Source organism: Podarcis muralis, chromosome 13, assembly GCF_964188315.1.
Source record: "Podarcis muralis chromosome 13, rPodMur119.hap1.1, whole genome shotgun sequence".
Lineage (NCBI taxonomy): Eukaryota > Metazoa > Chordata > Lepidosauria > Squamata > Lacertidae > Podarcis > Podarcis muralis.
This window is the reverse complement of record NC_135667.1, coordinates 15,558,082-15,585,362: the sequence shown is the minus strand read 5'-3', so window position 1 is coordinate 15,585,362 and position 27,281 is coordinate 15,558,082. Positions and strand designations below refer to the sequence as shown.

At 49.9% G+C, this 27,281-nt stretch overlaps 3 protein-coding genes across 3 annotated transcripts in view; all 3 read left to right on the top strand.

Annotated features, from left to right (window-relative positions):
- The first annotated feature begins 2,550 nt into the window (after nt 1-2,550).
- LOC114583250 (uncharacterized) lies at nt 2,551-26,386 on the top strand. The gene is made up of 14 exons (XM_077918115.1): nt 2,551-3,082; nt 3,607-3,836; nt 3,942-4,088; nt 5,219-5,283; nt 5,662-5,885; nt 6,982-7,235; nt 7,634-7,762; nt 8,237-8,375; nt 8,490-8,525; nt 9,045-9,080; nt 9,193-9,468; nt 10,010-10,607; nt 21,259-21,542; nt 22,094-26,386. The coding sequence occupies exons 1-14, from the start codon at nt 2,791-2,793 to the stop codon at nt 24,385-24,387; spliced, it is 5,004 nt and encodes a 1,667-aa protein (XP_077774241.1). The 5' UTR covers nt 2,551-2,790; the 3' UTR covers nt 24,388-26,386.
- On the top strand, nt 11,605-13,831 carry LOC144325254 (uncharacterized). Its single transcript, XM_077917960.1, has 2 exons — nt 11,605-12,355; nt 12,907-13,831. The coding sequence occupies exons 1-2, from the start codon at nt 12,079-12,081 to the stop codon at nt 13,218-13,220; spliced, it is 591 nt and encodes a 196-aa protein (XP_077774086.1). The 5' UTR covers nt 11,605-12,078; the 3' UTR covers nt 13,221-13,831.
- The window catches only part of LOC114582861 (apoptosis-associated speck-like protein containing a CARD), a 24,836-nt gene continuing 12,309 nt past the window's right edge, over nt 14,755-27,281 (top strand). Inside the window, exon 1 of the mRNA XM_077917962.1 lies at nt 14,755-14,785. The gene's annotated coding sequence lies outside the window, so the exon portion shown is untranslated. The remainder of the gene's footprint in view (nt 14,786-27,281) is intronic.

The window sequence follows — 27,281 nt, the reverse complement described above, 5'->3', positions numbered from 1 at the left end:
CCTTGCTCCGCCTCTGCAATCACCCAATAAATGATGAGGGGGAGAAGTGCAGGCAGGATGGATTCAGGCTGAACCTCCTCATTCAGGCCAGAGCTCTGCTCTCCATTAGCACTGACTGGGGTTGCAGGAAACTGGCAGCAAAAGCAGACTCTCCCACTAGCCTTTGCAGCCTCTTCTTTGTGCCTTTTTCTGGCATTGGCTCAACTAGTGCTGAAGGGGCATGGTGGCAAATCCTGCCCTTGAACCATCTCTCCAGGACTTGGGGGGTGGGGGTGGGGGTGGGGAGGGAGAGATGAGCTCAAGAAGTTCAAGGGCAAACTCAACAGGTCAACCCATCAAGAAGGCCTATGACAACATGTGCAAACTGAATTCCTGAATCCTGACATGAAGAAGCGGCATTTTGAAGTGCACGTTGCACACAGGTAAGAGAGCTGACAACCTGGGAGAGAAGAATAGGGGGGGCTCCATCTGGCAGACCCACATGACATAAGGTGGTCTTTGACTAAGGGGAACCTCTGGGTGGGATGCAGCTGGGAGTACCACAAGGTGGAAGAGGTAACAGCATCTTGGTCATATTCCCTGCCTTTTTCCCCCTTTCCTTTCCTTTCCTTTCCTTTCCTTTTTTTTTTTTTTTGGTTGACTTTTTGACTTTTTGACTTTCACATCTCTACTGAGATGAAGACTCCAATAAATAGCTCCCAAGGGATTATGTTCAGGTCTTAGAAACTAACATTTTGTTGCTTTCCTTCTGAATTTGTGGCTTTTGAGACTTCCGAGAATCATTTGAGGAAGTGAAAAATTAGGCAGGAAAAAAACCTTTTGTAACAAAGCTGGTATTTTGAGGCAGTGAGAGACATGAGAAAGAGGTCCTGTGGTCTTACAGAAAGTGTATCAAAAAAGTTAATCTCCAGATTCTCTATTAATGAATACAGCCGTGCTTTCGCTAATGGGGCCTCTTGCTGATGCTGCACCGCCGGCACACAATTTCTGTTCTGAGGCAAAGTTCTTAACTCGAGGTAATTCTTCCAGATTAGCGGAGTTTGTAACCTGAAGCATTTGTAACCTGAGGCATTTGTAACTCGAGGTACCACTGTACTGATAATTTACCTGGTGCAGAAAATAGGTTGCCCCAACTCCTAACCCTCCTTCCTCCTCTCTCCTCCGTGGAGGATGACTTCCCATCACATGTCTTGTTTAACCAAATGTTAATGGGAGGAAATGAGGATCAGCAACCTCCCAAAATAGCCAGGAAGTCAAATGCAAAGAGAGCACATTAGGGCATCCTGACTACTTCAATACAGTTCTGGAATTAAGGAGAGGGGTGAGGAGGCCCTGGTTCTTTTTTTGTGCACAACTCGGCTAATATTGGTGGGACTTATGCATATCCTAAAAGGCAACACCAAATCACACACACCTGACTCACCCACAAGAGAGCAAAGCAGATTCATGCATTTATTTATAAAAGTCTTTGTATACTGCTATACCATTAATACCATGGGTAGGAAAACTAAGGCCCGGGGGGCAGATCCAGCCCAATTGCCTTCTAAAACTGGCCCATGGACAGTCTGGGAATCAACGCGTTGTTATATGAGTAGAATGTGTCCTTTTATTTAAAATGCATCTCTGGGTTATTTGTGGGGCATAGGAATTCGTTCATCCCCCCGAGGACACCAAAACCTGCATTCCTGTACCCGTGAAAATCTACGAAAGCATATATATATATATATATATATTCCGGCCCCCCACAAGGTCTGAGGGACAGTGGACTGGCCCCTTGCTGAAAAAGTTTGCTGACCCCTGATTAATGCACAATATAGCAAAGTGGTTTACAGCAGCAAAACTATGCAAAAGAGAGAGAGAGAAGTTAAAACCAGACATCGCTTAACCATTATGGAAGGATCATTAATTTCCTGCATAGGCCAGGAAGAATAGAACAGTTTTCAGAAGGGGTTTAAAAGTTGGCACAGAAGGTGCCTGAATCTCTGGGCGGAAGACACTAAAGGTTTTATTTCTTATTTTCAAATGAACCTCTATGAGGCTGAAAAATTCATTTATCAGCACGGTGTGGGTCCCCCTCCCCACCTGCATCGCGCTGCAGTTGCTCAACCACCTGCTGCGTCCTGTCCCTTCCTCCCGCTTTCCCCCGGCCTTCTCCCAGCTTTGGATCCCGGGGACAAGAAACCCCTTCCCTTCTACCACAATGTAGGAAAAACCTCTCTCAGAAAAGCTTAAGCAGACTTCAGAGTCCTAAGCCGCGCAACTTGCGCGCCTGCCGAAGCGCACGGCTGGGCGGGGGCGGAAAAGAGAGAGCAGCGGGAAGAAAAAGCCCTTCAGGCCATCTCGTCCCCGCCGTCGAGTCTGCTGGTGTCTGAAGCGAAAATGCTCCTCTGGTTCCCCAGGCGATTGGGGGCGGGAGGCAGGGAAGGCGAGAGTCTCAAGATCCCAGCACAAAGGATGAGGAAGTCGCGTGCTAAGGAGAGAAACCGAAACGTCGCAGAAAGCCTCCAGCAGGCTTCGGCGTCCTGGCAGAGACTGCGCACCTGCTTAAGCGCAGGGGTCGGGCAGGAGCGATCCGCGGCAATCGCGGTCTCCATCCCCGCCGTCGAGTCCCCTGGTGTCTGAAGCGGGGCTCTGCCTCTCGGGGCTTCGACGGGGCGAGCGACTGAAGCGGGCAGGGAAGGCGGCTGGGAGAGGCCACAAACCCGCGCAGAGCTTCCCCGCCCGAGGGATGTGGAAGTAGCCCGTTAAGGAGAAGGAAGCCGCTCTTGCAGGGCCTTTGGGTGGGGGGGAATGCTGTCGGTGAAATGTTTTCTGAGCTGCGCTGGGGACGGGTGCTTCTCTGAAGAGGATTCCTTCCGCTCCTGCAGAGCATCTCGGCCGCCAAGTCTCCGCTTGCTCCGTGGCGCCAGCCGTGGCCCCCTGAGTCTCACCCCGGCGCGCTCCGAGGAGGGCGAGCTGGAGAAGTTCCCGGTCGAGCTGCTCCGCCACACCTGCGAGAGCAGCGCCGTGGAGGTGGCGCCCGAGGCGCGGAGCACCATCGACGGCCGGCGCCAGGCGGACAAGCGCCTCCGCAGCAGGCAAGGTAAGGACCTCGGGAAGGGGAGCCGTTGCTTCGCCCGGATCTCCTATGGAAACGTTGGCCGGGAGAGGGGAGGTTTGCTTCCCGGGGTCCAGCTGTACAAGCGCGTGGCGACAAAATTGGAGGGACGACTTGGGAATCCCCTGCCTCTCTTCCTATATCCCCCGCTTTGCGCTCCTTCTCACTTTCATTATTCCATTGCATCATCTCGACATGGGCATTAAACAGCAGGGACGACATTTCGAATATATTGTATCTCTCTTCTATGCATTATTCTGAAGAACACTTTCTTACTCAACCTTCCTTTGCAACAGTTATTTTTGAAAAATAGCAAGCAGGGCTAGGAAAGACTTGCCTCTATCTGCCGCCTTGGAGAGTCACTTGACCTTGAAAGTTGGCCCTGGGAAATTAGGCAGGCAAGCGGTAGGATCCAGTATAGGGAAGCTTCTCATACCCTGTTGAGGTTCTCGTTCTTTTTCTGCTGATGTCAAAACAAACAAACAAGCAAACAAACGTTTCTACAACAGGTAATTTGCAAAATGTCACAATGTCTAGTGATGAGATGATCCACACGGGAAGGAAACATCTATGGAAAATTCCTGAAAAGGACCCAGGACACATTTTCGAAGAATGTGAGAAAGGTCACAAATTGCCGATTAGAACTGAGGAAAGGGGTATGAAATCTTGTCACCAATTTGTGGAATGCGTAGAAATGGACAATTGGAGACAAAGGCGGTCGTACAAAATGCAGCACAAGGTGAGTTTGGTTTAGGGTTCTTCCTAATCCTCAAGGACAATGAAATTTCTCCTTCGTTCACAGTACAGCTATGTGGGATTATAAATAATTGTCCTTATTTTACAGAGTGGAATCAAATTTCAATCCAGATTCCTGCCCACTCAGTGCTGCGGTGAGAAAAAACCCCAGTTTGTAGAAGAAGAAAGCAGTAGTCAGACAGATGAGACTGCAGATTTTGGGGGAAGTGTCCTGTGTAGCAGGTGTCCCAGTAAGGTAAGGGACTGGACTCAATCTAATTTGCATTACCACCCACAGGAATGAGGAATACATGGATACTTTCAAGGTGAATCTACCAAACTTGAAATTCAAGTTTACTGTGGAAAGTAATCTGTTTGTGGGAATGTTAAGGAAGGTAGGAGAGGATATATACTTTTGATATTATCCCTCCTCACGCTAGTGAGAAAACAAAAGGAAGGGGGGGGAATCCCTTTGCACTTTATTGGAAGCAAGTTGATGATTCGTTAGAATCATTTAATTAAGCAATCCAGTCTGCCTTGTCCAGTCTGGATTGTTGTTGGTAAGTTTCCACTTTATTTCCCACTTAAAATAATAACAACACAACACAGTCTTCTTTAAAAGTAAGAATAAAGTTTTGCTCACATTCAGTTCACAGCAGTAATCTGAAGGCAGGCTTTATCTAGTGGTTACAGTGGGCTTTTGGGCTCCATCCTATGTGAAGGTTGAGCCATGTGTTGGCTGAGAGCCAGGAGAGCAGGAGTCCAAGAGAGAGATGGTTGGGTGGCCAGCCCTTGTATCTGGTCAGCTAGGGCCATGCCCATCTACCTGGTCACACACAAGGGCAGGAAGCTCCAGAGCAGGTATGACAGGAAGTCCTCTCTGTCTGGGAGCCACATTCCTCTGTGTGTCCATTCTAGGCAACAGGAAAATGTTGTACTTGGCTGCTCTAGTAATAATACATCCCACACCTTTTAGAGCCGTTGGTGTTGGTTTGTGTGTGTGTCAATAGATAGTGGTAAAGCAGTTTCCATACAGTTGGCAATGGAAGTAAATAGAATTGCAATTGACTTTCTGGACTATCACACTGTGATTCTAGTTTAGGGGGTAGAATCATCAGTCCTATTCACATTTTACAGACGGTCCACTGAATGTTATCAATTTGAAATCCACACTTTTTTTCTGGTGCTTTAACATGTTTTAATCAATGTACATTCAGCTTGTAGTGGAATTCTTCAAATTCAGCCCACCTTCATGGAATGTCTCCTACACTAAACTGCCTGTTGAGGATTTTGGGGAAGAAGGACATTCTTATTTTCAGATGAGATTGGGTGTGGGTGTGTGGGTGTGCATTGGCATCAATATTAATCATTACTGCTTTGTTAAAGGCACTTCCAGGAAAAATCAACCCAGAGGTTGTTCTGGATTTACAAGGGAATCATGCATCCTACAAGTGAGTAATTTATCTCACACATTTTTCAGCCTACCTTCTAGGGAATGTTCTGTAGACTCGCCTCATGTGGGTCTCGCAATCATTATAAATGTTGGTGTTCTCTAAAGCACACCCAGGTTACATATGTAGCTGCACATTTATGTGGCAGATCAGTAGCAGTGACCAAGATCTACTGTATTTCAAGGAAGCTGTGGGTCAGCTACTATATCAGATGCAGGAAAACCAAGGATGAATAACCACAAATTTCAGGCAGTGTTAAACTTTTACTACATATGTTTTACCAAGCAAGCACATAGGACAATAGTTATGATTTCTCTTAACAGCAAAGGAATGTGTTCCACCCCCTTCCCCATCTGACTTTTTCTTGCTTGCTTTCAGGGTATGCTTTACTGAGGCTGGCTCTTTCCGTTGCTGTTATACTGATCTCATATTTGAGGTGAGGGGAGCTGTGACCATCACATACCAATTTGACTCATGGCCTAAACACCTGAACAGGAGGGATGCATGGAAGTTGATGGTTGCCGGCCCTTTGCTCAACATCCAAGCAGATCCAGTCGAGTCTGTGTCAGCTATTCAACTCCCTCACTTCTTGTGTCTTGCAGGTACGGTAAGAGAAAGCTTCCATAACCATTGTAACAAGAATCCTAAATGGGATTGACTATCATGGGTTGGGAGGGAGAAGTAGGGAGACTTGGCTTCCTAACCTAAGCTCTTGTTTTCCCCCACTTGTAACATGCTTGTCCCTCTTAAACCATTTTGATTGTGAGAACAGTAGGGCAATAAATCAGCATCAAGCATTGGGTTTGACTAACGTTTACTCAGAGTAAACCCACCGAAAGGGTCCATTCATTTCAAATGGGTCAATTCATTTCAATGGGTAAAGATTAGTCATTTGGGAGGTAGGACAGGATATACATCTAATAAATAATAAATGTTAGTTGAATAGTTCATGTGAACTTGAGTATACACCTCTTCAGTGTTTACACACTCTTCCAAGGACAAAATACCTCTGCTGTCTATAGCCCATGTTTTCTGGTTTCCACCTTGGTAAATCACTGCTCTTGATTTGCATTATGGGAAGACGTGCAGATGCTCCTTGAACTTTAGTTTCCATTCCTTACTACCAATTCAGATAATAAATGCTGCTGTGTGATTTGAATTGCAGCTATTTTATTCCAAGGACCGCCAGATCCATTGTAGGTGCAGAAAGTGAATCTCAATCCAGACAAAACTGTTGATTAGTGGAAGGAGAGTTCTAAGGGGCTGGCAGAGAAGTCTAGAGGACCATCTCTGGCCCCCAAGACTGAGGATACCCACTTTTGCTGCAGTGCCTCAGCTAAGGAACTTCTTGTTGCAGTAGAGCCAGTTCATGTCTTACAGTATTGGAATCTGGGCAACAGAGAGCAGATGCTCATTTGAGACAATCTGTGCTAGACATAAAGCAGCATCTATTATCACAGGCTATCAAAAAAAGGAAGCCAGTTATGCCAAAAAAAAAAAAAGGGCTGGATAAATTGATGGTCAGCCATCACTTGAAACAGCATAACAGCATTCCAGTGTAGAGTATTTTGAACCTTCTGGAGTCTTCAGGAATGGGTGAACTAAAGGTCGTAAGTACTAGGTGCCTACCTTAGGGCAGTGGGTCTACAGGCTAACTACTATTAAACTGTGTTTTATTTGCATTCCTTCCTCTGATAGGTAAAAAGGGTTCCCAAGTCCTCATAGCACATTTTGTCGGTAGGATGATGTGTCTTCAGAAGCCAGCCAGAGTGGGACCACTTCATGCTGTGTTGGAAAACCCCAAGTTATCTCCCTGTGGAGCAGTTTTCAAAAAGTTTTGGTTTAAGCAAAAGATAAAGGTGCATGCTGTGGCCCTGCTCTATGAAAAGCTGGAAAACTCTGCTCCAAAATTCCACCTGTACCTCCTCCCCAATGACTCTTCCTTTAAAAAGGTAAGCAGGAATCTCCAGTTCTACTAGGTTCCAAAAATTTACAAGATGATTAGCTTGATCCTGTTGATCAGAGCAAGGATCTGGTCTGAAGGCATATGAAGCCATCATCTTGCTGAGGCCAAGCAGGTCAGGGTTTGGTCAGTGCCTGGGTGGGTGGTTAATTAGGAACTGCATGTGTGGTTTCTTGGATTCCATGGTGGAAAAAAGACAGGGAATCCATTGGCCAAGATTCAGTATTGAGTGTCAAAGTGACCTAGTTTTCCTTATATGTTGTTAGTCTCGGAAGTGTTTACCCAGAGAATATCTGAACCTCTGCCAGTTCAGTTTGTTGGAAAGTCCTCCAGCAGTTTGTCATCTTCTTTGAATGTCTGAAAAGTGACTTTGTTTGCTTGTTCCAGGCTGTCCATGAGTATGAAGTGAAGTGCCATTCACGAAAAATGCAAAAAAATCCTGTGACCATGAAACCTCTTAAGATTGGCTCTCGCTTCTTTGTGCAGAAGTTAGATGATGTCACAATCTATCCGAAGGTACAGCACGAAGAGGGTGAACGGTTTTGCTGGGAGGGTACCTAGCCTGCGAGGTATGAGAATAGGAGAAACTCAGCTCAGAGCTCTTCAGCCTTTTGCTTACCCTCTTGAATGGAGGGCTGGGTGGAAAGCTATGGGTTAAGCAACATTTGCACATAGAATCATAGAGTCAGAAGGAACTTTGGGGTCATCTTTTCCACCTGCCTCTACAGTCCACCTCCCTGCCCAGTGCAAGCTCTTCAAAGAAGGATGCAAATACCTGTTAAATCCCTTTGGAGATGACTGTGCAGCCTCTTAAATAATGCCAGTGAAGTTGGGGCCACCACCTCCCAAGGCACTGCCCCAATGGTAACAACTGTTACCATTAGGAAGTTTTCCAAAAAGTTTTGCCAAAATCCACTTCCTTGCAATTTCCTCCCATTTTTTTAGTCCTGCTCAACAGAAAAGAAGTCCATCTTTCACTCATTCTCACAGGAACTGAAGTTAAACTACCTGAATGCAGACATGAAACAGCAGTACATTGAACTGTGTGCTCAGCACATGCAGGATGAACTGGAGCTCAACCTGATAAATAAGAAGGATGAACTTGTGTGGAAGGCCTGTGTGCGACACGGTGAGCTTTGATTGAGAGAGGACAAAAGGTTGGACCATCCATTGGGAAGCAGGCTAACGGAGGACATCCCAGCCACATTCCCCCTCTGATTTCCTTTTTTCTGTTATCTTTCAGATGAGTTGACTTCTTCTGTTCTGCCCCCACCACAGGGTAAGTTTTATTTATTTATTTTAATTGTTTATTCACTTCCCCTGTGTATGTGCTTGTATCCCATCCTTCTTCCCAATAGGTGCAAAGAGTAAGCATTTAATACTAGATACTAAGGCAATGCAACACACACACCCAACTGGAATACAATTCAGGATCAACCTTGGTGATCCACATCTGGTTCAGTTCACATTAATATGGATCGGGCCCAACCCAATCTGGAGTCCTGATCTGAATTGCAATCCAGAAAAAAACAAATCTTCAAAAATCTCATTTGCTACATTTGGAAACCAAAAGAGCTATAGCCTTTTGTTTGTTTGTTATTTCACATAGGTGGTGAAACTTGGGAGACATGAGGGGATGAACATTGCCAAATTTCAGACAGGGTAACTCTGGGTTAGCCACCTTTAAACATTTGAACAAGGAAGGACTCCATGATTTGACCAAAGCTTGAGATGAAGGATTGATAAGGACATCCCAATCATAGTTTGTCTAACTTCCCTCTTTTCTGTCCCCTTTCAGAAGACTTGACGCCTTCTGTTTTCCACTCAGTACAAGGTCAGTAGGAATCTATAATATGGTCTCATGTAACCAGAGGTCAGTCTCTTGCAGCATCTTCTAAACCTCCCCCACCCCTTTAAATGTGAATTGTTCTTCTTTTGTCTGACAGATGCTCCGCCATCCAGCTCCTCTGACTGCCATTTCATTGAACAGTATCGGGAACAGCTGATCCAGCGGACCACCAACGTTGCAGCAGTCCTGGATATGCTGCACGGCCAAATCCTGGATGAAGAACAGTACCAAAAAATCTCTTCAAGGGAAACTAACCAAGAAAAAATGAGGGAACTTTACACGCTGGTGCCTGGCTGGAACCACTATTGCAAGGATCAGCTCTACAAGGCATTGAAGGCCAAAAACAGGTTCCTTATTGCGGACCTTGAATGGAGCTGAGGCTGCAGAAATGGAGAGATCTATCCCAGGGGATCCAGTTGCATGCATTGAATGATCTCATGCCTTCCCTTTGTACTGAATTAAGGAAATCAGCCCTGAGTGCTCACTGGAAAGACAGTTCCTGAAGCTGAGGCTCCAATACCTTGGCCACCTCACGAGAAGAGAAGACTCCCTGGAAAAGACCCTTATGTTGGGAAAGATTGAGGGCACAAGGAGAAGGGGACAACAGAGGACGAGGTGGTTGGACAGTGTTCTCGAAGCTACCAGCATGAGTTTGACCAGGCTGCGGGAGGCAGTGGAAGACAGGAGTGCCTGGCGTGCTCTGGTCCAGGGGGTCACAAAGAGTCGGTCACGACTAAACGACTAAACAACAACTACATCCATTAAGCTGTTCAAAGCAGAATTTCCTACTGCCTGAGCCTCCATCCTCTTCCTATCTTACTCTTGGTCCACACACACCCGCAGCTAGGGCTCTGCTTTGAATCTGTTCTTCTGTGCAAAGACCGTGGGAAGGACAATTTGAATACTGCCTCCAGAGCCTGCCCGCTCTATGAAGAATTCAGCGATATCCTTCCCACCCGACCCTTCCCTCAAGGCCCTCAACCGGGCTGTCCTAAACGCCATCGGGCGCCTTCGGCGGGCTCTGGAGTCCCAGTTCCCCGGCAGAGGAACTTCGGCAGAGGCCGGGAAGGAGAGCCCCGAGGAGCCCTTCCGCGCGCCGAAGGCACAGGCGGGAGAGGAGAAGGAAATTCTCGAGAGGAAGGAGCCCCAGTCGCAACAAGGCTGGCGCGCCCGACGCGAGGAGCCTCCACCAAGCCCCGCCTCCTCCCTTCCGGAGGACAGAAAGCGAAAGCGGAAGCTGTTAGAGCAGAGGAGCTTCCTCAGACGGGAGGAAAGCGAAAGCAAGATGAGAATTGGAGCCCGGAGCTCCGCACCCGCCCCCTTCCGCCCGCGCGGCCAATCGGAGCCGACGCGAACGGCCAGGGAAGCCTTGGAATCAGAGCGTGTTCCTTTCGCGCCACCTGCCGGGCTCCGCCGCGCTGTCGGGGAAGGACGAGACCCGAGGGCCTCCTTCTCCCCTGCTGCTTGGAGCATCTGGGGAAGTTCAAAGGCGGATTCCATGCGCTCGTCTGGGTTCCCAGAATGGGCGCAGCCAAGGGGGGGCAGGTGTCCCCCCAGTCAACCCAGCCAGATGGGCGGGGTATAAATAATAAATAAATAAATGTGTTTGTGTATATGTGCATAAAGCTTTCATCTGTTGAATGTCTGCCTGTCATGCGTCAAAAGCCTCTAACGTGGGAGAAAAAGAGATTAAGCGGCGGGCCCGAGGTTCGCTCTGTCAGTCTATCAGAAAACTCGAGCGGAATATATGAAAGTCTCGCGCCTTAGGTTTATAAAAAAGGGACGAGAGGTTGCCTGCGTGTGATGTTTCTGTGATGTTTACGAAAACAGCCCCGCGCCTGGCTGTTCGCATGGCTTTCCTCTTTATTTCTTACAAACCTGCTCCGTCCCCCCAAGTCCCCCCACCCCTATCTCTCCAGAATTTCGCTCCTGCAAGAGCCGTGTGCTGCAAACCCGCCAAGTGTCCCTATTTTCAAAGGACAGTCCCGGATTTACAGGTTACAGATTTGATCCTGGAATGTCCCGCTTTTCTATTTTCCTCGGAGAAATATTGGCGGGTGGTATCGAGTTTTGCTACACCCAAGCCAAGGATATATAAGTAACTAGGGAACCTTTAGAAGAAACCTAAAGGCAGCCCTCCATAGGGAAGTCTTTCTTAAAGTTTAAAGTTTTATTATGTTTTTATATATGTTGGAAGCCACTCAGAGTGGCTGGGGCAACCTGGTCTGATGGCCGAGGTATAAATAATAACGTTGTTGTTATTGTTGTTGTTCCCCTATTTTCATCAGAGAAATGTTGGAGGGTTTGCCTGCACAACTTGGCACCAGGAAGAAGCAGGAGCAGCAAGGTCAGGTGGTCTCTGGTGCGGAAAATTTCTTGCACCCCCCCCCCATTGATTTTTTTATTTGTTATTATTATTTGTGCCTGCAAAAATGGTTTGACTTTATTTCATATTTTCTTACAAAGGAATGTGGATTCTGGGGCTCTGATAACAAGCAGGCGACTGTGGACAGATACTTAAATCTACAGGATGGATTTTGTTTTGGCTTGTGTTATTTTATTTATAGCAGGCACGTCCAACTCTCAAGAGACAGTGGCAACTGGCAGTGACAAAAGTTGCTGAACTCTTTTTTTCGGGGGGGGGGGAGATCGCGGGGCCTCCGAGGAGGCTACCTGCTGCCCTACAGGTACACCTGCCTTGCTCCGCCCCTGCCAGAGCGCCTTTTGTAAGCAAATGTTTATAATGGGAGAAACCGTCTCTGCCCAGCTTGCTAAGAAAACAGACAGAGGGAAGCGCGAGAGCCTCGGGGGAGCGTTTCCGGCACCTTTTGGAGCTTTCACTCAGGCCACGCCTCTCTCCTCCCGCTGCACCAATCCGAGTCCTACATGCCTATCCTCTACCCACCCCAGGCACGATGCCTGCTTTCAATTTTGCAGCTTCCGCGAAGCAAGTTTCGTTTCTTGCTGGCACTGAAGGAGCGCCATGGCGAGGAGCGCGGAGGACCGCCTGCTGGTCTGCCTGGAGAACTTGAACGAGGACGAGCTGAGGAGGTTCAAGGCCAAGCTGAACAGGTTCCCCATCTCCAAGGGCTACGACAACATCCCACGAGGGCGGCTGCAGAAGGTGGATGCGCTGGACCTCAAAGATCTGCTCATCAGCTTCTACGCCGAGGAGTACGCCGTGAAGCTGACCGCCAAGGTGCTGAAAGCCATCAACTGCAAGGACCGCGCCGAGGAGCTCCTGGCCGCCACTGGGAAAAGTAAGGAGCGGCTGGGGAGGGAGCGCAGCGGCCAGGCTGATCTTGCGCCCCTGGCAGAAGCGTTCAGATTGCGCCCCCTGGCCACGGAGAAATTAGCTCTCTCCTCCAACCCTCCCCCTTCCACCCATTCAATTCCTCACGCATTTCACCTTGCAAGGAATTCTTTCGCAGACAATCCAATATTTAATTTATTATTCCTTAGTACAAGGTTTCCGGGGGCTGCGAAGGACCCTCCAGCGCAGCCAGCAGGTAAAGCCCCTTCTTGCCTGGGGTCCACCCCTTTTCGACTCCCCTGAGCCCAGGAGAGCTCCCCTCCGCATACCCAACCCCCCGGGTGTTTCCTTTCCTGATTTAGCAGAGGAAGATTTTCCTCGGCCTTTGAAAGGGAGTTGCCGGCAGCTTCCCGGCCCCGCTTGATTCCTCTGAGTGGCCAATGCCCCCCCGGTTCGGGGCAGCCGTCGGCAGATCTTCCTCCGCTCCCCTGAGGGCCCTGGGTCAGTCGGTTCCGCGGGACAGCCGCTCCAGCTCCCTTCTTGTCCTTCCTCCTCCAGGGCTCAGGATGCCTTGCAAGGGCCAGGGGAAGAAGGTGCCGTCGGCGCAGGCAGCCGGGACAGGACGCGCACCCCAGAGAGGACGCACAGCCCAGAGAGAACGCGCAGCCCCCCGAGGATCGGGCGCTGCCCAGAGAGGAGGCGCAGCCCCCCGAGGATCGGGCGCAGCCCAGAAAGGACGCGCAGCCCCCCGAGGATCGGGCGCAGCCCAAAGTGGAGGCGCAGCCCCCGGAGGATCGCTCGCAGCCCAGAGTGGAGGCGTAGCCCCCGGAGGACCGCTCACAGCCCAGAGTGCTTTCTGGGTAGCCATTTAGCTTTGGCCCTGGCAGCGGTGGATACTAAGGATCGTGAGGGGGGGGGGTCTGGAGGGGAGCGAAACTTTTGCCTCGTCCCGAGTTCGGCGAGTTGCCGCGAAATGAGATACTCCGGTGGTTTAAAGCGGCAGTAGAGTAAAGGTGGTTGAGGTTCATTAGCGCTTTTGCTTCATTTTGGGGAAGGGGGACGACTTACTTAGCAAAACTGGGGAGTGGGCTCTTCCACTGAAAGCCTCGTCTTGCCGCATAACTGCCCTTTTCGCTTCTCTCTCTATCTCATTTTGTAACTGAACCAGGAAAACCACAACACAATGGCAGGAAATTGCCTACGTCACACAGTTTCCTATGTAATTTTATTAACCTGTCACCAAGCAATTACTGGCTAAACTGGCCTACTGCGCAATTGTTGTCATCATTGTTTTATTATTATTGCAATAACAACATAAGGGCTCAGGGTCCCTTCCAACTCTACAGTTCTAGGATTCTAGGATTTTTTTTATTTTTTAAAAAATTCATCTTTATTGGTTTGTCATAAATTCTCAAAAATCTTTCTCATACATGTCAACATCCACAATAAGCAAATAAAATCTCAAAACATTCAACATTCAAAATGTGTACTTAAATAAAAAAAGGGAGGGGATCCTCTACATGCGGCTGTAGGGGCTACGGAGGGATCCCACCACCGTCCGAACTATGTATAGCGCATGTGCGGCGTCGCTATATACAGTGCATGCTGCACATGCGCGCTGTGTAGCAATGCCCCACCCAAGGTGTCATGACGCCATCGTTCACCCCTGACTTTAGCACCTCCTGCTGGGTGCACCGTTGGGCAAGGGCAAGACCCAAGAGCCGCCTTCTCCCCTGCTGCTCAGCGCCCTGGGGGGCTTGCAGAAGTCGGATCTGGGGAAGTTCAAAGGTGGATTCCACGTGCTCCCGCTGCGAGGGGGGTGGGCGGGTTTGTCTGGATTCCCAGCATGGGCGCAGCCAAGAGGGGCCAGGGGAGCAGTGTAGGATGTGAAACACAAGAGCAGTCAAGTACAACATTCCTAGAGTGAACATGTTTACACATGGGGAGGAATGTTTGTCCAGCCAGCAGGTAAACTTCCTGTATCCTTCTGGGCTGGGCAGTGGCGTAGCATGGGGGGTGCAGGGGGGGCCGGCCGCACCGGGCGCAACATCTGGGGTTAGGGCAAATCCACGGGTTAGGGGGCGCAAATCCACAGGTTAGGGGGCGCAAATCCACGGGTTAGGGGGCGCAAATTACTTGCCTTGCCCCGGGTGCTGACAACCCATGCTACGCCGCTGGGGCTGGGACAGACTTCCTCTGCATGTGACTAGAGGTGGGTGTGGCCTCACCTGTGCAGGTAATGACAAAAGCACAGGGCAGGGCAGCCATCTCTCTCTCTTTCACCGCATTGAAGAAACAACATCTACTAAGCCAATGATGCCCTCTTGGCTTCCAACCAAGAGAGGACAAAGGGACTGTCTTCTTATGAGATAGATTCCAAGTGTATGTTACTTCATTAAGCTAAGTCTGCCTTCTGGGATCCGATTGTGAACAGAATGTGAGTAAACTCTTTTTATACTTTTGTAGAAGACTGTGTCGCGTCTTATCTTTTATGATGGAATAAAGGGGGAAATACCAGAACAGTTATTATAGAGGCTTTAGCGAGCCTGAGCAAACGCATCCCGCTGCAAAGTTTAAAAATAAGGGGAAAGTTACTCTGCTGAATTGTGGAACTTGTTAACACAAGTTGGATAAGGATATAATCAGACAATATATCCTCTCCTGCATCCCTGAACATTCCCACCAGCAGATGCCCCCCAATCAATACAAATCAATACAAATCTGAAGTTCTGCCCCCCCCCCCGCCCCCCGTGGGAATGTTCCGGGATGCAGGAGAGGATATATTGTTTGATTATAGCCTTTCAAACTTGTGTTAACAAGTTCCACAATTTTAGCAGAGTAACATTCCCCATTTTAAACTCACAGCAGATGTGTTTGCTCAGGCTCGCTAAAGCCTCTATAATAACTGTTCTGGTATTTCCCCCTTATTCCCTCATAAAAGATAAGACACAACACAGTCTTCTATAAAAGTATAAAAAGAGTTTACTCACATTCTGATCCCAGAAGGCAGACTTAGCTTAGAAAAGTAACATACAGCCGGAAACTATCTCTCTCCTTATGAGATAGTCCTCCGTCCTCTCTTGGCTGGAGGCACAAGCACAAGACACACACTTTTCTAATAAACAAAAACCCTGTCTCTTTGTATGCGATTTCTGTAGGTAAAGTATAAAACTGATCAATGAACTCTGTATTTGCATGCTACCGGCAACCGACCAATCAGAAGCTCAGGATTTTGACAGCTAGCCAATTGCAGTTACCGAACAGCGCCCCCTATCGGGCGGAATTCAGAGCCCACAGAGCAGCTCTTGATACATTGTATCTAAGACTGTGCCAAAATGTTTCCTTTTAACCAAGCAGCTCAGAAAAAGATACCTAGCTTTAGAAATTAATATAAAATCAGTACTTTGACCGATTCTTTCAATTCCAACGTCATTTTAACCCTCAAGAAAAGGACTCTTTTTGCCTTTATCTCCCACCATGACCGCAGAAGCAGGAACTCATGAAAGCACCAGGAGTTGGGCGTCCCGTCATCAGGGCCCGCGTCTCCCAAGCCTTCCTGGGGCCCTCAGGGGAAAGGGGAGGCTGCCGGCAAAACAGCGCGGCTCCCCCACCCCCAGAGAGCAGCCCGGGAGTACGGGGCAATGGCGCAAAGACTCACTCGGTCTGAAACTTCTCTGGACACGGTCCACCCCAAGGCAACCACTTTCAAATCTCAACCATTTCATGGTGGCAGAAGCGGTGGCTGGCAATATAGGTTTCCTTGTGAATAAGCCTTCGGTTGAACCCGGTTGTTGTTGTTTCCTCCCCCCTCCCCCCTTGAAGGCTCTCCTCCTGCCTCCCCCTCCTCCTGCCCCTGCACCTGCCCCTGAACCCACCTACACTTTAGCTACAATTCCCAGGTATCAATCCCTCTTGCAAGGGTGAGCTGCAGGGGGGGGGCGCAATCTGCTGCACACTGTGGTGTTCGCTGCGGGGAGAGCTGCGAAGGGAGCCCAATCCGCCTCATGCTGCGGTGTTGGCGGCAGGGTGGGTTATCCCCACGCACTGCATTGGTGACAGCTGGGCAATCCCCCCTGCCCTGCATCATCGTCAGGGTGGGCGAGTGATCCGCCATGCATTGCAGCAGTGGGCCGAGCCCCCTGCAGTGTGCCTTTTCGTTGTGGGAATGTTCTGGGGTGCAGGAGAGGATATATTGTGAGATTATATCCTAATCCAACTTGTGCTAACAAGTTCCCAAAATATCAGCAGAGTTTATAAACATTCCCCTTTAAGTGCGCAACGGTAACGTGTGCACAGGTTCTCTAGAACAGTGTTTCCCAACCTTGGGCCTCCAGCTGTTTTTGAACTACAACTCCCATCATCCCTGACTAGCAAGACCAGTGGCAAGGGATGATGGGAATTGTAGTCCAAAAACAGCTGGAGCCCCAAGGTTGGGAAACACTGCTCTAGAACCTCTATAATAATTACTCTGGTAATTTCCCCTTTTGTTCCCTCTTAAAATACAAGACACGACACAGTCTTTATAAAAGTATAAAAGAGTCAGTGGCGTAGCGTGGGGGGTGCAGGGGGGCCTTGCCCCGGGTGCTGACAACCCACGCTACGCCACTGAAAAGAGTTTACTCACATTCTGTTCACAATGTGATCCCAGAAGGCAGACAGGCTTAAAAAGGTTACATACATTTAGAATCTATCTTGTAGCAGGATAGACCTTATCTCCTCTCTTGGCTGGGAGCCAAGATAGCATCCTTAGATGTTTCCTCATCGAAGGAAGATGGCAGAGAGAGAGAGTGGCTGCCTGCCCTGTGCTTTTGTCATTACCTGCACAGGTGAGGCCACACCCACCTCTGGTCACATGCGGAAGAAGTCCGTACCAAGGAAGTTTACCTGCTTGCTGGACAGACATCCCTCCCCATGTTCTAACATGTACACTCTAGGAATTTTGTCATTGACTGCTCCTGTGTTTACATCCCACATTTGTCACCCCTCTCAGGGATGGCACCCCCACCCCTTCATACGCCCCTGCCCTGAGGGCAAGGAAATGTAAAGACTGTTATTGTTCTTTTGGTGGTGGGTACTTAGGAGGTGTTGGGAAAGGTGTCTGGAAAAGTCAGCAAATGTTGAACTTGTGGGTCATGTGGTCAGCATGACTAAGCCACTTTTGGCGAACCAGAGCAGCGCATGGAAACGCCGTTTACCTTCCTGACAGAGCGGTACCTATTTATTTACTTACACTTTGACGTACTTTCGAGCCACTAGGTTGGCAGGAGCAGGGACCAAGCAGCGGGAGCTCACCCCATCGCGGGGATTCAAACTGCCAGCCTTCTGATCGGCAGGCCCTAGACTCTGTGGTCGGCAAGCCCTAGGCTCTGTGGTTTAACCCACAGTAGTAATGATGTATAAGTGATGCTGGGTGAAATGTATTCTGGGGATTTGGGAAAAGTTTTAAAAGTCAATGTTGCCCCATGCTCGGGGTTCTTACTCTCATGGGGACCTGTTGTGCAACAATAAAGATCTTGGTCTACTAACAGCTGTTTTGCTCTGGTTTTTGGCTGGAACTTCCTTACTTTCTGACCACACATACCCACGGCCTCAGTCCCGATGAGCTGGGCAGTTGAATAGCCTCTCAACCCAGAATTTTCCTTATCAGAAGGAAATCAGTGTGATTATTGGATAGATTTCTACCCAAAACTTTGCCTTCTCTCTCTTTTTTTATGGGGATAAAGCTGGCTTTACCTTAAAGCGCCTAATTGTTTTCCTCCCCTTGGTTGCTAGTTTGCTTATCATTGATAGTTGGAAAGAGGCCATGACTATAACATTGGAAAGTCCACCCAAGGGCAGGGTAGGGGAGCTAACTTGAATAAAATATTGGCAGGGGCAGGGAAAAGGTAAGCCCCGCCCTGCATAATTGATCACATGATGTGGTGCATGTCAGAATCTGTGTTCGACCAAGCTGATAAAGCTCATCTTCCTCCGGCCGAGTCCTTCGGAATCGCCCTCTGACATGATTAACGACCTGAGCCTTTGATGAGGCTCAGGCACATTCCCATTCAGCAGAGAATCAAAGCAGCACGCGGAAGTGATGAGATTTATGGCTACATCGCTATGCTTTATTTCTTACTACGCAGACAGAAAACACATCCTCTCTCTGTGAGAGCAGAGAGCAACTGAAACAAAACAAAGGAACAGGAAACCAGTAATGTCACATCCGTCTCCCATGAGACTTCCAACACCCTGGACTGTCTCTGGAATGTAAACAGAGTCTTGTGACTCTAAGCAGCTGCACAGTGGCACAAACAGAAACTAACAGTGCATGCACACCATTTGAATGACACAGCCCATCAACTGTGTGGGGTGGGTGGGGTAAGGCTCATATATTTTATTGGGGGCTGCCGAAGGGACCTGGGCACACAGAACTTTGCTCCTATAAGGCAGGGTGAAGTGTCTGCCTCAGGCAGCATGATCCACAAATACAGCAGATCCTGATGTAGATCTTTATTCTTGGTTCTTGATGTCAATCTTCACTCTTCCCTGATCAGGAGGGGTGGCATTTTGTAGTTCACCTCAGGCAGTGCCATAGCTGGGGGAGACTGACTAACTAGCCAGTTTTTTTGCCCCAGGGGAAACCTCCAAAGGGACGCCATTGAAGCTCCCAACCTCTGTGTGTGTGTGTATGCAAATGCACATGGGAGTGTGCCAAACTGGGTCTTTGATCTGAGTGAAAGAAAGCCTAGTTTCTTCAACCTCAGGTGCCAAAATGTCTTGAGAAAGATGATACAGAAAGACTCTGTATATTGCAGGGTCTGAAAAGCTCACTATCGCTTGAGAGTACTCAATGTGAGGGCTAATTTGATGGACTTTGCTGCCACCTCGTGGACTTTTGATATGCATATAAGAAACAACACTTTGGATTTCCTGGATCCCATCTGCACTGTATGTTTTACAATGGCATCTTACCACTTTAAACTGTCATTGGTCCCCACAAAGAATCATGGGAAGTGTCATTTGTTATGAGTGCTGAGAGTTGTTAGGAGACCTCACAGAACTATAATTCCCAAAGTTACCTGGGAAGTGGGATTTATTGTTAAAGGACACTGGGAATTGCCATGAGAGAATCCCATGCCAACAGGAATTTAACAAGGTTTGAACAAGCTATGCTGAATGCTGGTTTGAGGGAGAAAGTGAGATAGTATCACAAACTTGCTTGACAAACAAAGCAGGCTGTTAGCAGGTTTAAAGAAAGTATGGGAAACTGACTTGCAAGCAGTGATTGATGAAGAAAGATGCTATAAATGACGGTCCAAAAAAGGAGTTAAAACAGTACTGGGAAATATTATGGAAACGTCTCCTAAGGCACTTAACTGCTGCGATAGAACACTGGCTCAATTTTCTCATTTGTCATCTAAAGTTAGTGCAAACTGTTGTTGGGGCTGCAATAGTAAATGTACACACTACCAGCTTTAGTGGGAATGCACATGTATTGAGCCATTCTGAGCTAATGTTCATAACAAACTGGTTAAAATTGCATTGCTCTTGCATCTAAGCTATTTTTATTGTCGTTATTTGTAAGACCAAGTTCTAATATTAAATTTAAAGAACTGCTAACTTTCTTATTCATTGTTACAAGACAGACAGTAGTTTGTAAGTGGAGAAGTCTGGGAAATCTAGATCTGCCTGCTAGGTTCAGGAATATTTGGACCATTACAATTTCAGAGAAAATTTGCCTCGAGAGACAATGGAGTGAACTTCCAGGACACTTTTTCAGGGTAAAGAAAACCACAGACCTTTTTCGCCACCTTGTGGAACTTTATTTTATGTGCACCAGGCAGCAATTTGCAGATACGTTTATTAATAAAGGTACCCCTGCCCGTACGGGCCAGTCTTGACAGACTCTAGGGTTGTGCGCCCATCTCACTCAAGAGGCCGGGGGCCAGCGCTGTCCAGAGACACTCCCAGGTAACGTGGCCAGCGTGACAAGCTGCATCTGGCGAGCCAGCGCAGCACACGGAAACGCCGTTTACCTTCCCGCTAGAAAGCGGTCCCTATTTATCTACTTGCACCCGGGGGTGCTTTCGAACTGCTAGGTTGGCAGGCGCTGGGACCGAGCAGCGGGAGCGCACCCCGCCGCGGGGATTCGAACCGCCGATCTTTCGATCGGCAAGCCCTAGGCGCTGAGGCTTTTACTATGCCACCCGCGTCCCCTACGTTTATTAATAGCTGGTACAAAAATTTGGAATGTAAAACTGTAATGCTCTTGATTCAGGACTGACATTATGTGAATGTGTGTTTTGTTTGTACACAATCTGTGGCACTCCAGTGTCGGAAATAGTTATTTTTGTTTCTTTGCTGTATGCTTTCTTAATCCTTAATGAAATGCAAAAAAAAAGGGGGGGCTACGGGGTCAGCAGTGCAGGTTCAATGTACAGTACAGTTATACCTCGTGTTGCTCTGGGTTCATGTTGCGTCTTTTCGGCTTGCAAACGTGGCAAGCCCAGAAGTGTATACTTTCGAGTTTCGTCGCACATGCGTTTTGGGGGAGCCAGATTTTGGGGGAGCTAGAGTTATTGAGCTTTTCTTGGCGGGGGGAGATCGCGGGGCCTCCGAGGAGGGTGCCTGCCGCCCTACAGCTACACCTGCCTTGCTCCACTACTGCCTGAGCGCCTTTTGTAAGCAAATGTTTATAACGGGAGAAACCGTCTCTGCCCAGCTTGCTAAGTAAACAGACAGAGGAAAGCGCGGGAGCCTCGGGGGAGCGTTTCCGGCACCTTTTGGAGCTTTCACTCAGGCCACGCCTCTCTCCTCCCGCTGCACCGAGTCCTACATCCCCATCCCCCACCCCACCCCAGGCACCATGCCTGCTTTCAATTTTGCAGTTTCCGCGAAGCGAGGTTCATTTCTTGCAGACACTTGAAGGTGCGCCATGGCGAGGAGCGCGCGAGACTGCCTGCTGGCGTGCCTGGAGAACTTGAATGAGGGCGAGTTGAGGAGGTTCAAGGCCAAGCTGAACGAGTTCCCCGTGCGCAAGGGCAACGCGAACATCCCCCGAGGGAAGTTGCAGAAGGCGGAGACGCTGGACCTGACGAACATGCTGGTCAGCTTCTACGCCGAGAAGTACGCCGTGCAGCTGACCGCCAAGGTGCTGAAAGCCATCAACTGCAAGGACCGCGCCGAGGAGCTCCTGATCGCCACCGGTAACAGTAAGGAGCGGCTGGGGAGGGAGCGCAGCGGCCAGGGCCGTAGCTAAGGGATCTCGCGCCCCTGGTAGATGCGTCCAAAACTGCGTCCCCTACCCACGGAGAAATTAGCGCCTCTTTCCGCCTCTCCTCCAACCCCTCTACCCTCCACCCATTCAATTCCTCAGGCACTTCACCTTGTAATGAATTCCTTCCCAGACAATCCAATATTTAAAATATTATTTCTTAATAAAAGGTTTATGGGCGCTGCAAAGGACCCTCCAGCGCAGCCAGCAGGTAGAGGCCCTTCCTGCCTGGTGCCCGCTTCCTTTCGACTCCCCTGAGCCCGGCAGAGCCCTCCTTCACCCCCAAAGCCCATTAAGAGCGCGGCCAACTTTCGTTTCATCTGCTTTTAAAAGGGCGTTGCCGGCAGCTTCCTCTGAGCCACCCGGTTCGGGGCAGCCGTCGGCGGATCTTCCTCCGCTCCCCTGAGGGCCCTGGGTCAGTCGGTTCCGCGGCACAGCTGCTCCGCTCTTGGCCAGCCTCCAGCGCCCTTCTTGTTCTTCCTCCTCCAGGGCTCAGGATGCCTTCCAAAGGCCAGGGGAAGAAGGTGCCGCGGGCGCAGCCAGCCGGTAGAGGACGCGCAGCCCAGAGAAGACTCGCAGCCCACAGAGGATCGCTCGCAGCCCAGAGAGGACGCGCAGCCACCCGAGGATCGCTCGCAGCCCAGAGAGGATTATGGGAGCATCTGGGCGACGGGGCCGCGAATCAGCCCGAGTACCGGGAGGTGCTGTCCGCATCCGCAGAGCAGGAAGCGGTGCTGGGAGTGGAGCTGCTCCGCCAGGAGGCCGATTGCGCGCCCCCCTGGCCTGCGCCCTGGCCGTTGCCTTCCTCGCAACCCTCAACCAGCGGCTTATCTCATCTCGCCCTGCCGGCGGCGGATGCTAAGAATCGCGAAGATGGGTCTGGAGGGCGCGAAGCCCAGAGAGGATGTGCAGCCCCCAGAGGTCCGCGCGCAGCCCACAGAGGACGCGCAGCCTACCGAGGATCGCTCGCAGCCCAGAGAGGACGCGCAGCCACCCGAGGATCGCTCGCAGCCCAGAGAGGACGCGCAGCCCAGAGAGGACGCGCAGCCACCCGAGGATCGCTCGCAGCCCACAGAGGACGCGCAGCCACCCGAGGATCACTCGCAGCCCAGAGAGGACGCGCAGCCACCCGAGGATCGCTCGCAGCCCAGAGAGGATTATGGGAGCATCTGGGCGACGGGGCCGCAAATCAGCCCGAGTACCGGGAGGTGCTGGCCGCATCTGCAGAGCAGGAAGCGGTGCTGGGAGTGGAGCTGCTCCGCCAGGAGGCCGATTGCGCGCCCCCCTGGCCTGCGCCCTGGCCGTTGCCTTCCTCGCAACCCTCAACCAGCGGCTTATCTCATCTCGCCCTGCCGGCGGCCGATGCTAAGAATCGCGAAGATGGGTCTGGAGGGCGCGAAGCCCAGAGAGGATGTGCAGCCCCCAGAGGTCCGCGCGCAGCCCACAGAGGACGCGCAGCCCTCCGAGGATCGTTAGCAGCCCAGAGAGGACGCGCAGCCACCCGAGGATCGCTCGCAGCCCAGAGAGGACACTCATCCACCCGAGGATCGCTCGCAGCCCAGAGAGGACGCGCAGCCTACCGAGGATCGCTCGCAGCCCACAGAGGAAGCGCGGCCACCCGAGGATCGCGCGCATCCCCTCCAGGATCATTCGCAGCCCAGAGAGGATTATGGGAGCATCTGGGCGACGGGGCCGCGAATCAGCCCGAGTACCGGGAGGTGCTGGCCGCATCCGCAGAGCAGGAAGCGGTGCAGGGAGTGGAGCTGCTCCGCCAGGAGGCCGATTGCGCGCCCCCCTGGCCTGCGCCCTGGCCGTTGCCTTCCTCGCAACCCTCAACCAGCGGCTTATCTCATCTCGCCCTGCCGGCGGCCGATGCTAAGAATCGTGAAGATGGGTCTGGAGGGCGCGAAGCCCAGAGAGGATGTGCAGCCCCCAGAGGTCCGCGCGCAGCCCAGAGAGGACGCGCAGCCACCCGAGGATCCCTCGCAGCCCAGCGAGGACGCGCAGCCACCCGAGGATCGCTCGCAGCCCACAGAGGACGCGCAGCCACCCGAGGATCCCTCGCAGCCGCCCGAGGATCGCTCGCAGCCACCCGAGGATCGCTCGCAGCCCACAGAGGACGCGCAGCCACCCGAGGATCGCTCATAGCCCAGAGAGGAAGCGCAGCCACCCGAGGATCGCGCGCATCCCCCCCAGCATCGTTCGCAGCCCAGAGAGGATTATGGGAGCATCTGGGCGACGGGGCCGCGAATCAGCCCGAGTACCGGGAGGTGCTGGCCGCATCCGCAGAGCAGGAAGCGGTGCAGGGAGTGGATCTGCTCCGCCAGGAGGCCGATTGCGCGCGCCCCTGGCCTGCGCCCTGGCCGTTGCCTTCCTCGCAACCCTCAACCAGCGGCTTATCTCATCTCGCCCTGCCGGCGGCCGATGCTAAGAATCGCGAAGATGGGTCTGGAGGGCGCGAAGCCCAGAGAGGACGCGCAGCCCTCCGAGGATCGTTAGCAGCCCAGAAAGGATGCTGGGAGTTTCTGGGCGACATGGCTGCGTGGAAACAGCGGCGGGACGAGGCGGCCGGGTCTCTGGTCCACAATAACCAGCAGCTGCAGGCGCAGAACCAGCCCGAGTACCGGGAGCTGCTGGCCGCACCCGCAAAGCAGGAAGCGGGGCTGGGAGTGGAGCTGCTCCGCCGGGAGGCCGATTGTGCGCCTCCCTCTTCTGTCGGTTGCCTCCCTCGCCACCCTCAACCAGCGCTTGTCTCATCTCGCCCTGACGGCGGCGGATGCTAAGGATCGCGAAGGTGGGAAACTTTTGCCTTGCCCCGAGTTCGGCGGGTTTGCAGCCAGATGACATAAGCCGCTGGTTGAAAGAGGCGGTAGAATAAAGCTGGTTGAGTTTCATCAGCGCTTTTGCTACATTTTGGGGGAGGGGGGGTCTTAGCAAAATTGGGGAGTGGGCTCTTCCACTGAAAGCCTCATCCTGCTGCATAACTGCTATTTACGCTTCTCTCTCCATCTCGCTTTGTAACTGAACCAGGAAACCACAGTTTCCTATGTAAGTTTTTTAACCTATCACCAAGCAGTTACTGCTAAACAGACCTGCTGCACAATTGTTGTTGTCGCTGTTTTATTGTTATTGCAGTAACAACTACAGTCCCTTCCAACTACAACTCTAGGATTCTAGGATATCTTTTTTTCTTCTTCTTTTAAAATTCATCTTTATTGGTTTTTCATAAATTCTCTTTCTCATACATGTCAACATCCACAACAAGCAAATGGTATCTCAAAACATTCAACATGTGTACTTAAATAAAAAGGAGGGGGGAGAGAAAATTGTGTTGTTTGTCTACTTATTCTGTTGTTACTCTATCAGCATTTAGCTTCCCTCCACCCCAGACTTGGATACTTAGTTTTCTACTTTATACGCATTCCCAATTATATCATCTGTTTACCATAGTTTCCACTGTTTCCACTAGTCTTTACAGAATTGGTCTAGTCCAGTCAAAAATTTTAAATCTCTGCAGTGATCTGTCAAATATTTTTTGTATTTACTCCAATTGTTGTTACTCAATTGTTGTTAATTTTTGGTACTCTTGGTCTCCTAACTGCCCTGTCAGCTTATCCATCTCTGCCTATTCCATCAACTTCATTTGCCAGTCCCTGCTGGTGCCTGGGGAAATTTGAACACTGGTTCCCCTAAGTATGCTGATATCACCCCCTTGTTTCTCAGCAATGCTATTTTTACTCCACTTCTGTTGTTACTTGTTAATTTAAAAATAATTTCATTTAAAATCTGATTCAAATTTAGAGACACAGAAACACACACTTCATTTATTTTTAAATTGTCCCATTTCTTTTAAATTGTCCCATTTCTTCACCCTGCTCATCGTTGCAGAGAAAGATGGTGAAATGTGTGTTGTCACCTGGTACTCAGCAAAAATATATGCTCTCCTCCCAATCAGGAAAATCTGATGCTAAGTGATCTGCCCTAATTGTGGTCTGTGGTGAGCCTGTGCTAAGCCCCTCTAGTGGAGGTCATAGAGTCATAGAATGACAAGGCAGGTGGGAGGGACTGTGTGACTTACCCATGTTTGCTAATATGATTTTTGCTGTGGAAGTTATGGTTTTGACAGAATCCACACACTTTTAGTGACTTTTGCAGAAAATCCAAGCGGTTAAAGCATATAGTGGCAAATTAATTAACTTATCGTTTATTGTCCTTTAACATACATCAGGTAGACTCACTAAGAGAGCCATCTCTGGTGCCCTGATATCTCCAATCTATCTGTTAATCCCTATTGTGAATACCATTCCCTGCTCACACCTCCCAGCTCCTTTCAAAGGAATATAGTTTTTTGTCATGACAGCGGATGATCTTGTAAATTGTTTTGAGGGTTTTTCAAAACTCCCATCAGCCCCAGCCAGCAAGGCCAGTGATCAGGGGTGATGGGAATTGTAGTCCAGAGTAACAATACATTTTATGAACTAAAATAAAGTTTTGAATAGACATCTTTTGATGCAAATCACTCTGGTACAAGGAACCACCTTTGTCTCTCCTTCTTGTCATTCCTATTTGTCATTTCATTTTATCAGAGTGTTCTTGTCAATATTCCCTAAGATGTGCCAACGCAATGTGAATTTTTATGAAACTGGGGGGGGGGGGGGACCATGCTTCATCAACTCAGGACTTTGTTACATATAAAAAGAATATGGAAAAGGAATGTTTGTGAATTGATGTTCTATGTGCCTTACAGATGGATTTTAGTAAATGTGACCTTCCCAATTCCAAGCCTACTGTGTCCTCATTTGTCCTCATTTGGTGAGAAGGTTGGGTGGAGTGGGGTTCAGCAACCCAGGAATTTCCTTGGAGATCAGTTCTGAGAAATGCAGGACAGGGTGTTCTCATTGTGCAAGCAACTGCCAGCAAATGCATCCTTGAATTTCCTCAAGTCTATTATTGGGCTGGTCCCAGAGTATGTTCTGAAGGCACATGAGGCTACAAAAATGATACAATTATGCACTATATAAAATAACTAAAATATCTTTCTGAAGCTAAGCTGGTCTAAATCTGTTCAGTGCCTGGATGGAACTATAATACAATCTTGGGTTTTATGATGGAAGAAAGGTGGCATATGAATGTAAGAGAATAAACAAGAATAAAGCTAACAGTACAATTTCGTGCATTTATACTCAAAAGTGAGTCTTGTTATGCCACTAACTTCAACCACTGTCCTAAACTAGCAGTTTGAAAGCACGCCAGTGCAAGTAGATAAATAGTACTGCTGAGGCTGGAAGGCAAACACCATTTCCATGCACTCTGGTTTCCATCACGGTGTTCCGCTGTGCCAGAATTGGCTTAGTCATGCTGGCCACATGACCCGGAAAGCTGTCTGCGGACAAACACTGGCTCCCTCGGCCTGAAAGTGAGATGAGCGCTGCAACCTCATAGTCACCTTTGACTGGACTTAACAGTCCAGGGGTCCTTTGCCTTTACCTTTTTTACTAGGAAGAAAGCCCTGCTTATTTTGGGGACTTATTTCTGAGTAAACCATCATAGAGTTAGAAGGGGATCATCCACGCCAGGGGTCCTCAAACTTTTAAAACAGGACCTGCATGAGCGCTGAGGCCGTGGGGCATCGAGTGGAGGCCGGCAGGAGCCGAACGTGTTCCCTCGGCCCGCAAGC

What these genes read in the sequence shown, in the direction of transcription:
- LOC114583250 (XM_077918115.1), top strand. Translation starts at nt 2,791, where the DNA reads ATGCTGTCGGTGAAATGTTTTCTGAGCTGCGCTGGGGACGGGTGCTTC. An exon ending in GATTCCATGCGCTCGTCTGG is followed by an intron (nt 10,608 to 21,258) that starts GTTCCCAGAATG and finishes AGACACTTGAAG; the next exon opens with GTGCGCCATGGCGAGGAGCG. An exon ending in CCTGATCGCCACCGGTAACA is followed by an intron (nt 21,543 to 22,093) that starts GTAAGGAGCGGC and finishes TTCCTCCTCCAG; the next exon opens with GGCTCAGGATGCCTTCCAAA.
- LOC144325254 (XM_077917960.1), top strand. Translation starts at nt 12,079, where the DNA reads ATGGCGAGGAGCGCGGAGGACCGCCTGCTGGTCTGCCTGGAGAACTTG. An exon ending in CCTGGCCGCCACTGGGAAAA is followed by an intron (nt 12,356 to 12,906) that starts GTAAGGAGCGGC and finishes TTCCTCCTCCAG; the next exon opens with GGCTCAGGATGCCTTGCAAG.